Below are 12,308 nucleotides of genomic sequence, written 5' to 3' on the forward strand. Positions count from 1 at the left end.
AAATTTTTTTTTTTTTTTTTTTTTTTTTTGGTAGTGGTTGTCCTAAGGTTGGGTAGTATACATTTACAGGCAATCCAGGTCCACTTTCAAACATCAGTGTACCACTTCCTGGGTAGCACAGGGTCCTTCTGCAAAGTGTTACCAGTTCCTCCTTCCTACCCTCTGTAGCACTGCTGGTAATCATCTAACTTCTCCATACGCCATACTCCATATGTTGTTGCTATTACTTCGAATAAACAGTTATCTATTATATAAATTAAGAATAAGAAATACAAGGTTTAATTACTTTCATTCATTCCTTCTTTAATGCTCTTCATTTCTGTCAACCTTAAAAGTAAAACAGCTAGTTGACCAGAAAAATGCATTTATTTGGGAATTGCAATTCAGGGTATGCAGAATATGACAGGCCATAGGCAAGTCCAGAAAACAGGAGAGGAGATTGCTTTTATAGAGGAAAGGACAAAGTGGGAGGGGCCATTTGGAATGAAAGCCCATTGAAGGAGGGTGAGAGTTCAGGGTTATGGTGACTTCTCTTTTGCTGAGCTGTTGCTAAGCCAGAGAAAATCTTTCCTTGTTGCGGGGAGGGGGGAGGAGGGTGGTAGTGAGCTGCTTACTCTTGGGAAATGCAGACACGCTGCTTTTTCCCTACTGAGGTCTGCAAATGGCATAAGTGGTTATGCATAAGAACTCTCCCCTTGGGGCTTTCTGACTCCATTTGAAATGAGGTTTCCTTTATTCATTTTCATTTCTTTATGTAGAACCAAGTTTCTGGCCTATATGATTTTCTCTCAGAAGAACTTCAAACCTCAGGTTTCCTCTGATGTCCTTGCTTTGTCTCCCCATCCTCTGTTGTCTTTCAGTTTCCTCCAAAATCCTTCTAAATGAAGTCTCAGATGTAAACCCTGTTGATGGATGATGTAGTAGTAAAGTATTGGCGAGGGGGATTATTCTATAATTTTAGGTTTAAATCTCCATTTTTCGTTTTGTGAGTGTATTTGATTTTCAGTGGGTCAAAATACCTGGGATATGGCTTTAGTGAAACAGTTTCTTTTGAGGCGTGGCCTTCCTTACACAGAACAAAACAAGAACAGAACAATGCTGGGCTGATTTCAGAAAGTTATTTTCCCCCTTCACCTACCAGGAAGCCCCAGGGGCATTTTCTCTAGTCTTCAAGGATTAGAACATGGTTGGGGCTCCTAGAGATAATACTCATGAAAGTACTAAACTCCTGCCTGAAGACTGAGCCCAGCTGGTTGATGCTGAACCTTCCAGCAACCATCAGTTACAGTTGAAGAGTTTCTAGCAGTACTGGCTCTAGTATTGGGTTCTGCTGCCAGTACACTAGGATTCTACACATTAGCCTTTCTCTGGTTTTCAGGGCAGATCTTTACCTGTGAACTTAATTCTCTAGTGAATCTAAGAAGCACTGTTGTTTTTCAGTTTGTTTAGCTTGTTTCTTGATGTAAGAGCATGATGACTTCCAGGTTCTTCACATGTTGGAGCAGAAACCGGAAGTGTCTTTGGTGGTTGGTTTCTAACCAGCAGTGGTCAGATGTGTCTGTGCTCCAAAGGACCATTCCTGGTATAGTTTAACTATAGAAGAATTGTCAGTGCTTAAAACTGAAGTGCTAAGTATTCTCTTTGGCTCTGAGGTGGAGGAAGGTGTACTGTGTGTGTTCCTTTTTGATAATAGTGATGAGGGAAACAAAAGCAAGAGAAATGTAGCTTAAATTAAATCTCCCCAGGGCTTGCAGCCCACTGATAAACACCTGAAACATGCAGACCATGACCTTCCTCAAGCAACTCATGGCTGCTTTACTTCCTTAATGTTTTTGTTTTACTAAGACTGAAAGTGACCTTAACAGCAGCTAGCCCCTCAAGGTTCTGAAATCCTTGCTTTCAAATTCCTTAGAGACTTATGCTATCCCTAGCCTCTACTAACTTAAAAGTATATAATCAGTCACTCCTAACAACCCTGGTGCAGCTCTTTCTACCCACAGGTCCTGTCCCCGTGCTTTAATAAAATCACCTTTTTGCACCGAAGACATCTCAAGAATTCTTTCTTAGCCATTTGCTAAAGAACCCCTTCAATAGGAGGTGGACAGTTTTTCCTTGGGGACCCTAGGAAGTGGCAAAGAAACATGAGAGGAGCACTGAGCTGAGTTTAGGAGAGGTAGGTGTCCATTTGTCTCTTATAGCAAACTTGAGGAATTATTCTGAAACATTTTTAGCATACTAAAGTATATTACAGAATATATAGATGTATATATGTAAGGAACAAGAAATACTTAAACAAATATGGTAACTAGTTATAAGTTGACAACCTAGTATGTGGGCTTTATTTCCAGAAAACAAATAAAAAGCATGTTGAAAAACATGTGGACACATTCTGTTGTTGTGTTTCATGCATTATTTAACTAATTTGCCACTCTGTCTGAATGTGCACACCTTACCAGCCAGTATTTCTCTTCAGAGCGCAGGAAAGCACTGTACTCCCCTAAGCCTGTAAAGTAGATATCTAGTTATCACCATACAGCTGAGAATACCGAGGCTCTGTGAGAATACTTGGAGAGGGGTTAACGTACCAGAGGCCTGTCTAGCACCATTGCATCTTTCTGCAGATGCTTTAACCTTTGCCTGGTCTTTGTGCCTCTTGAGTTCACTGTGGGTGATTAGAATCCAGAACACCCCACTTTCTGAAAATGCTTCCAATCTTTTAGCTTTTACAGTATCCCACTCTTTTTCAGCCTCCTTGACCAGCCTTTCATCTTCATGAGCTCTTCTTCCTAAACATCTTGTGTTCTGTCACTGAGAGATCAGCAGTAGCTGCTGGCCTTTCATTATGAAAGAACGGTGTCCTTTGGGAAACCTAGTATAGGCCTGTATATAAAAGTTCACTTGCTCTGTGTCTGAAGGGACTCCACTCCTCTCCAACAGGGAAAGAATGTTTAGATTTGTAGCTACAACTTCTCTTTGGCTCAGAGAACTTTCACTTTCAGATCTTTGGCTGTTCCTTCCTACTATTTCCTAAAATTGAGGTTGCCAGAGACTTACTATGAAATGAGCAGAGCACTGGTAGGTATTCTTTCTCCCGTCAACATACCTCTTTATAATCCACTGGATTGACCACCAGAGCAGGTTGATCTTTTTAAAAGTTTTTTTTTTAAAGATTTTTCTATTTTTAAGTAATCTCTACAACCAGCATGGGGCTTGAACTTACAACCTCGAGATCAAGAGTCTCACGCTCCAACTGAGCCAACCAGGCACCCCCAGACTATGCAGCTATCTTATTCCTCATCAGCATTTGTTTTCTAGATTTAGCATCTATTAATGAATTTTTCCTGAACCAGCGTTTACTGTACTTCTTGCAAAGTGATGATTTTTCAGCTCTCACACTCCTGCCATATTTACCAGTTGGCACTTGGCATTTTACTTTTAACAGAAGCCCTGCTTTCTTGCCTGGTCTTTGTGCCTCTTGAGTTCACTGTGGGTGATTAGCATCCAGAGCACCCCAAATTAACACAAATTTGTTTTAAAAATAAATTTTTTGTAAAGTGAGTCTTTTTTAAAATTTTTAAATGTTTTTTTTTTTTTTATTTCTGAGAGTGTGAGCAGGGGAGGGTCAGAGTGAGAGGGAAACACAGAATCTTAAGCAGGCTCCAGGCCCTGAGCTAGCTGTCAGCACAGAGCCTGACACAGGGCTCAAACCCAGAAACTGTGAGATCATGACCTGAACCAAAGTCGGGTGCTTAACCGACTAAGCCACCCAGGTGCCCCAAAAGTGAGTCTTGAAGAGATATTTGCACACCCATGTTTATATAGCATTACAATAGCCAGGAGTTTGAAAGAACCAAGGTGACCATCAACATCTTTTCCCCATGATGAATGGATAAATAAAATGCAGAGTGTCCATACAGTGAAATATTATTCAGCCTTAAAAAGAAAGGAAATTTGAGGGCACCTGGGTGACTAGTTAACCATCTGACTTCAGCTCGGGTTGGAGCCCTGTTTTGGGCTGTGTTCTGACAGCTCAGAACTTGGAGCCTACTTCAGATTCTGTGTCTCCCTCCCTCTCTGCTCCTCTCCCCATTCATGGTCTGTCTCTCAAAATAAATAAATGTTTAAAAAAGAAAGGAAATTCTGATATATCCTGTAGCATAGATGAACCTTGAACCTTGAGGACATTATACTAAGTAAACCAGTCAAAAAAGGAAAAAAATTTTTTTTTATCAATTTATAATATAAATGTACTTATAATAATAGTAAAGTTATATATAAACTTAAGTATTAGAATTATATATTTTGGAATACCAAAAGAAAATGACCCTCCTGAAATGATTTCAGAGTTTGTAAGTTTGCCATTCACCTGTCTTCTAATTTGTTTTTCCTGTCCTGAATATGGTGATAAAATGTTAGAGACTTGGGGAGGCTGGGTGGCTCATTCAGTTAAACGTCCTACTCTCTTGGTCTTGGCTTAGGTCACAGTCTCATGGTTCTTGGGTTTGAGCCTCATTTGAACCTGCTCTGACAGTGCAGAGCCTGCTTGGAATTCTGTCTCCCTCTCTTTCTGCCCTTACCCCACTCATGAGCTCACTTTCTCTCTCTCAAAATAAATAAACTAAAAAAAAAAATGTTAGACTAGATTTTGCTATCTTCCTCTTAAGATTGTGAAGTCTTATTCCAGTGGACAGTTAAATTACTAGTGGATCACCCTAACTTGTAGAGACTTAATGATAGATTTTTTTTTCTGGTGGATCTATTTTGGTTTTGCCTTTGTCCTGTGACTTAGTCTTTATTCCTGAGGTATGTCCCTTCTTGATGTCAATGGGAAGACTGTGGTATTTACAAAGCCTTTCTCACTTGATGGGATTCATATTCCCTTGGACAACTCAGTGTGTATCCTACTGAGAATCTCTGCTAAATTCCACATCCTACCAGCTGCTGGTTTTTCTTAGAGTCTCACCCTGTGCATGTGCAGCTTAGGTGTTAGCCAAGGATTTGAGAGGAATTTATATACAGATTTTGGGTCTTCCTGCTCCATTGTGTGACTTTATCCATTCTATAATTTATCCATTCCAATGTTGATAGTTGTTTGAGTTGTTTCTGGCCTTGGATATGTGAATAAGGCTGCTGTGAACATTCTTGTGCTTCTGTTGATAAACAAATGCAGTCATTTCTCTTGGGAACATATCTAGGAGTACAATTGCTGGGTCACAGAGTAAGCAGATTTGTTTATCACATACTGTCAGTTTTGCCTTTCCTGGAATGTTTTATAAATGGAATCCTATAGTATGTAGCTTTTTTAGCCTGGCTTCTTTCATTTAATATCATATTTCTGAAATTTATCTGTATTATGTTTGTCAGTAGTTAATTTCTTTTTATTATTGGATTGCATTCCATTAAATTTTTTTTTAATTTTTTAACATTTATTTTTGAGAGAAAGACAGAGTGCGAGTGGGGGAGGAGCAGAGAGAGAGGGAGGTACAGAATCCGAAACAGCTCCAGGTGTGGGACTCAAACACATGAACCATGAGATCATGAGCTGAGCTGAAGTCAGTTGTTTAACAGACTGAGCCACCCAGACATCCCTGTATTCCATTAAATTCTTGAAATGAGCGTTTAGAGTATTGATTTTTTTCACTCTTCTCTAACATACACATTTGAAGGCTATAAATTTCCTCTAACCACAATTTTTAGTTACATCTTACATGTTCTCAAAACCTAAATTTATCATTTTATTTTGAAATAATTTTAATTTCCATTGTGATTTCTTCTTTGATCTATAGGTTGTTTAGAATTTTGTTGCTTCATTTCTAATATATGGACATTTTCTGGTTACCTTTCTCTTAATGATTTCTAGTTTAATTTTGATGTGGTTAAAGGGCATACTCATTGTGATTTCAGCCCTTTGAAATAGAGTGAGGTTTTCTTTTGATCCCTTTTTAATATACTTTTGCTTCAAAAATGAAGTTAATCAGATATAGTCTTCTATATATGTTCACTAGATCAACTGTATTTATCATCTTATTCAGGTTACCTATATCTGTACTGATATATTTGCCTGCTCATTCTACCCATTTACTAAGAGAAGCATATTGAAGCCTCCTGCAATTATTATTGACTTATCTATTTCTTTTTATGATTCAGTTTTAGTTTAAATATGTTGAGACCATGTTAATAGATGCATATAAATAAAAAGTTTTCCCACCTTCCAGATGAACTTTTTCCTATTATGAAATCATTGTTTTATGTCTAATTTTAATAATGCTTTTCACCCTCTTTGACTACTTACTGTGTCTTGTTTGGTTTTAATATACCTACATCAGCTTTCTTTTGGTTAGTGTCTGCTATATATGTTACTCCATCCTTTTACTCTCTGTATCCCTATATTTAAGGTGAGTCTCTTTTAGGCAAAATATAATTGGGTTTTTTTTTTTTTTAATCCCAACAGTCTTTGTGTTCTAATTGGATTATATAGTCCATTTACATTCAGTATAATTACTTTCTACTGTCTGTCCTGTGTTCATTTCTTCTCTTATCCTCTTTTTGACTGATTGTTTTTCCCCTCTCTGTTTGCTTGGTTGTTATATGCACTTTATTCTTATAGTGGCTACCCTAGTGGCTTTTTTTAAGAAAGCCAGATGCTGCTTGGCACTTTACTTTTACCTCAGACTATGAAAGAACTTTGGAACACTGTATAATTCTAATGTAAACTTCTGTTTGTCCAACTTGTTTTTCATAGGATGGAATAAATCATGATCAGTGGTAGAATAATTACAGTCTCCATGCAAGACATTAATTAGAACTGTGGTACTATAGTTGGCTAAGTCAGATAGCTAGAGTTGTGGAGGAATGTTAGATGAAATGCTTACCCTATCACTTACTTGGCTTTATCCCTACATGCACGTTGTTTACTGGTACAGTATAGAGACTGACCAGAAGAGAGCACCTCCATTTGCATCCAGGGACTGTGGGTGGGCAGCCACTGAGGGCTATTCTTAGATGCTGGTAAAGCCTTTCAAGTTGAGTCACATGTTCATGGTTACTAATCTGCCTCTGTACTAATTCAGTGCTGCTGACTCTAATCTGTGGGATACATACTTGTGTATTTAACATAGCTATCTGTGTGTAGTTTGCTTTTACTATTACATTTTCTCCTCATCACATTTGATATTTTGAAAATTGTCAGAAAAAGTATATCCTTTTTCCATTGACATTTTTGGTCAGGTTTTACCTTAATTCATGGTATGTAACTTTAGGTCCATAGTAGGTTGGTTTCTACTCTCTCATTTTATTGTCTGATTCCACTTGAAGTAACAGGAAGTAGTGTGTGACTCACTCCATTATTGCTCTGTGCTTTCTGGATATACTGTGTTCTGATTATCCATGATAAATATAAAAAAGAGTATGTATGCCTACACATTGAGCACCTGTTCTGTGCTACTCATGTCTGTTAATAGTCTCCATCTGGTTTCTGTAAATTTATACTGTGAATTGATGAAGAATTATCTAGTTGTTGGGTGCCTGGTGGCTCAGTTGGTTGAGCATCCAACTCTTGATTTCCACTCAGGACATTATCTCACAGTTTGTGAAATCAACCCCGACATCAGGCTCTGTGCTTTCAGCTTGGGATTCTCTCCTCTCTCTGCCCCTCCCCAGACTCACACTGTCTCTCACTCTCAAATAAACTTTTTTTTTTAATATTTTAATGTTTGTTTATTTTGAGGGGGAGAAAGACACAGTGCAAGCAGGGGAGGGGCAGAGAGAGACACACACACACGTAGAATCTGAAGCAGGCTCCGAGCTGTCAGCACAGAGCCCAACATGGGGCTCAAACTCAGGAACCATGAGATCATGACCCGAGACGAAGTCGGACACTCAACCAACTGAGCCACCCAGGTGCCCTTCAAATAAACTTTTAAAAAATGAATTATCTAGTTGAAAATATATTAATAGTCCAATAAGTAATCTATATTTCAAATGAAAACTTTTTATGTGTTCATACCAGTAATACTCTTTAATTTTAGTTACTTAACTTTTAAAATCCATTCAGCTTAGATTCGTATCTTTATATAGTATTGTCCAAATTATTGAACATGTTTATTCAAAACTCCTGAAACTGATAGTGAGCATCGACTTTTAGTTAGGTCAAATTAATGATTTTGAAATATGGATATATTTGAATCCTTTAATAATGCTATTTAAGAATATAATTTATTCAGACTGAGTCATATTACTGTACTTAGGTATTTCTTCCCAGAATGTTTACTAAGAGCCTAAAAGGGAAAAAGGAAATTGTTGGTCCAGTACATACGGTCTGTGATTTCTGGGACCAGCACATTGGTTCCTGTTTGGACGTGTGTTTAGTTCTGCTCTATTAGAATCGGGGATGTGCTCCACCCTCCTTTTCAAAAAAGTTTTTTTCTTCCCAAATGTAATTTTTGAAAAATTAGGTTACAGGGCTAAGAGTAAACAAATGTGTGTGAAGCCACATTTCAGACATAAAGGAACACTTGCTATATTTAAGAGTAAACTTCGGTAGATTGAACATAAAGGCTGTTTTCATTTTGTGTTTCAAGATACACTTTTGGCAGCTCCCATAATCACAGTAAAGATGTTTTGACCAAGGACTCCGTGGCTGCTGCTATAAAGTCAGCATTTAAATTCCACGAACTGTAAGGGACAGGAATAACCAGGATATGGTCAGGTGTTCCGCTCCTGGCCACAGAGTGAATGGGCTGTTTCAGTGAGCCTTTCCATCTAGCTGCCTACAGGGAGAAAACCGCGAGGCGGGAGGGGCCTCGAGGCCGAACATCAGGTTCAGCAGTGCTGGCTTTCACAAGAGTGCCACAGGAGCACAAGCTTTTGTTTTGGCAGCATGCTTCTTCGAGATCCACATTATATAAGGTTGTGGAGGTAAAGTTCATGACCATATGGAAAAAAATGTAGGTGCTTTGATTCTAGCCTGAATCACACTGAGTGATTTAAGCACAATTATTTTTAGACTTTAAAAAAAAAAGTAGATCTGACTTGCCAAGAATAGAGTGCTTAATTTTCAAGTAATTGAAGTGGGGTGTTTTTTTTGTTGTTGTTATTTTCCATCTCTAGCCAAGAGTTATTTATGGGTTTAAAATGGATGTGAAAAGGGGTGCCTGGGTGGCTCAGTTGGTTAAGTGTCTGACTTCAGCTCGGGTTATGATCTCGTGGTTCATGGGTTCGAGCCCCGCATCGGACCCTGTGCTGACAGCTCAGAGCCTGGAGCCTGCTTCAGATTCTAGGTTTCTCTCTCTGTTTCTCTCCTGCTCACACTGTATATCTCTCTCTGTCTCAAAGAAATAAATAAACATTTAAAAAAAAATGGATGTGAAAGTAACTGAGACTATTTCAGTGTCTGAGATCACTAAACAATAAAATGACATTTAATGTAATTATATTCTTGGTCATGTGAAGGCTTCCTGTGTGAAAACTCTTGAGTTATTTCATATTGAGCTTTAGGAGATTGTAATTGGAGAAATTCAGTGAGTGTCATTAAGGATAGAGAGTGGGTATCTGGATAACTTGGTGTGGTGGGGATGATGCTGGCTATGTGTCTGCCCCCACACTCTGGTTCATTCAGCAGGCTGTTCTCTTAGAGGTTCCTAGAATCACAGGCGGCTTAGGGACATACAAGCTCTCTGGCTATAACTTTGTAAGATTATCTCCTTATAGGAGAGTCTCTGTCCCCACCACATGCCATGGTTATTTTAAGCAGCATTGTTTAGAGTGGGCTCATGCCGAGGAAGTGGTTTATCTGGGACACCATGGGGCGGCAGCCAGGAGAATGACATGTTATAGCTGGTTTTGAGGGATCTCTGGCACCTGTGAGGAAGAAGATCCAGACAAGAACAATCTGGGAATTAAGAGAAATGATGGGCAGGGGGAGACACCTAGTCCAACTGGTGGGTTTGAATGTGTTGGGAGCGGGGAGGCAGACTAGGATGGCTCTTCCCCACCCCACTTGGACAGATGATTGTGTGCACATAAACTTCACATGTCATTTCCACATACCTTCTCCACGGGCAGGGAAGGGCCAGAACATTTGTTGCCCTAGGAAGCAGGATGAGTCAGAGGCATGATTTCACCCTTCTAGGCCCAAGACCACATGCACAAGAGAAAGCATCTTTTTCGTTGAGTGTGACACATGGGTGAAGTGTCAACCCCTTGTGACTGGCTAGCTGGCAGCCAAGAGCTGGGATTAGAGAATATGGGGTGAGCTCACTTTTAAGACATGTTGACCATGAGGTGCCTACTGGGACATCCAGGTGGACATACATGTTCAGGAAAGGGTTGAATTTCTTTTTCTTCTTTTTTCTTAAGTTTTTCAAATGTTTATTCAGAGAAAGTGTGCATGAGAGAGTGTGCAAGTGGGGGAGGAGCAGAGGGAGAGAGTCCCAAGCAGGCTCCATGCTGTCAGTGCAGAACCAGATGCTGGGCTCAGTCTCATGAACTTGTGAGATCATGACCTGAGCCAGTATCAAGAGACAGATATTCAACTGAATGAGCCACCCACCCAGGTGCCCCAGGAAAGAGTTGAATTGTGGGGAGAAACGAGACCACTTGAGAGTCAGTCTTAAACTTTTTCAAGAACAGGGCACTGTAGTATCATTTGTGTAAAGGTGACAGCTGAAGTTATAGTCTAGTTGGTATTCTTTCTCTTTTCCCATATTCACCACAGTCTTAATTTAAATTCTCCTTCATCTACAGCCTTTCAGTTCATGCAAGGAATTTGTTTTTACCTATATACTGAACTGTAGGAGGACCTACCCAGCACATTTTGTTATTATTTAGTATGATCTGGTGGTTGTTCCAGATGATTCCATATCTGCCAGGTCTTAGGTATCAGACCCATTTGGTTCCCAAAGATAAATGAGCAGGGAGAGAGAGTCTCTTGTTCACCTTTATCAGAGTTGAAGAAATTCAACCCCTTCCTAAACATGTATGTCCACCTGGATATCCCAGTAGGTACCTCATGGTCAACATGTCTATCACATTGCCTCAAACTGCCAGAGATGTGCTTTGTAAATAGAGTGATTGTCCTGCTGCTTTTGGAGTAAGGCTCCTTAGTCCTGGCACACTCTCTTCCATCCTGTGACTGTATTTGTGTCAGAGACTTGGTGTCGTCCCGGGAGGTACAAGGCATAGCACTGTCCCTGCTGCATTTTCCCATGAAATTAATATTTTCCAAAAGGATATAAGAACAAGAGAAAAAATAACCCTTTATCTTTTATGCCTGACAGATAATCAGATTACTCTGGGGATTAGATAAAAATAAGTCATTTGTTCCTATAGTTAGTTACTATAATGACCATGATAATCTTTTGTAAGTGAATTTAAAAATTAAATCAGATAAATAAGATTCAGCTTAGGGAGGGAGTAAATATAGAAAGCATGATGTGAATTTGAAGACAAAGTTGACATTCTTTCGGTGAACAGTGTTGTAGAGTTTGCTAGGGGCTATGTCCCACTAGAGCCCGCTCTGCCATGGGCATGAAGGCAGTGTTCTGACAGGCCACAGGGCCTGATGCTTCCAGGCGTTGAGCGTGGTGATAGATTGTGCTTCGTTCTATTATTTTACTTTCTTTAATATCTTTACAAAATCCACACAGTGGCTTTCCCCCCCTAACATCTGGTTTTATTCACAGGCCATGTTCTCATAGAGATTTCAAGTACCCACAAGAAACTCAATGAGAGTCTTGATGAAAACGTATGTGAACTATTTTTATGCTTATAAAATATATTTATTTTATATTTAAAGTTTATTTTGCTTAAAGTCTCAAATCTGATGTGAATTTTTCATTTGCTTTTGTTAAAAGTTCAAAAAATTCCATAAAGAGATTATACATGAGCTGGAGAAGAAGACAGAACTTGATGTAAAATACATGAATGTGAGTACATGGTTTTGCTCCACCTCCATGGGTAGAGGTAGGTGTGGGTCATGGGGACCTGGCTTTTCCAGAAGGCTGCACTTGCCTGATCTCCTAGCCCTAGGAGAACTTTGTTTCACTGTTAATCCAGCAGCAGCAAATATGGACAGTGTTGAGTATATACACAAATGTGTGAAATAGACAAGGTGCCTTCCAGCTGAGTGCCCTGTTTGCATTAACACCTAGGATCTTTATTAAAAAGCATGGAGGAAAATATTGCAAGGGATCCTGCTTCTAGAAAGCATTATTTTCATAATTATTATTATTTTTTTAATGTTTTATTTATTTCTAGGAGACAGAGAGAGACACAGCGTGAGCAGGGGAGGGTCAGAGAGAGAGAGAGTC

General features: G+C 39.3%; 1 protein-coding gene across 2 annotated transcripts in view; it reads left to right on the top strand.

Annotated features, from left to right (window-relative positions):
* BAIAP2L1 (BAR/IMD domain containing adaptor protein 2 like 1) overlaps window positions 1-12,308 on the top strand; it is a 67,970-nt gene that overhangs the window by 30,003 nt on the left and 25,659 nt on the right. For both annotated transcript variants that reach the window (XM_077758714.1, XM_077758715.1), the window contains exons 3-4: window positions 11,682-11,743; window positions 11,853-11,924. In XM_077758714.1, coding sequence (XP_077614840.1) covers window positions 11,682-11,743; window positions 11,853-11,924 — 134 coding nt within the window. The remainder of the gene's footprint in view (window positions 1-11,681; window positions 11,744-11,852; window positions 11,925-12,308) is intronic.

The sequence above is a fragment of the Crocuta crocuta genome, unplaced genomic scaffold (assembly GCF_008692635.1).
Source record: "Crocuta crocuta isolate KB4526 unplaced genomic scaffold, BGI_CrCroc_1.0 scaffold273, whole genome shotgun sequence".
Classification (NCBI taxonomy): Eukaryota; Metazoa; Chordata; class Mammalia; order Carnivora; family Hyaenidae; genus Crocuta; species Crocuta crocuta.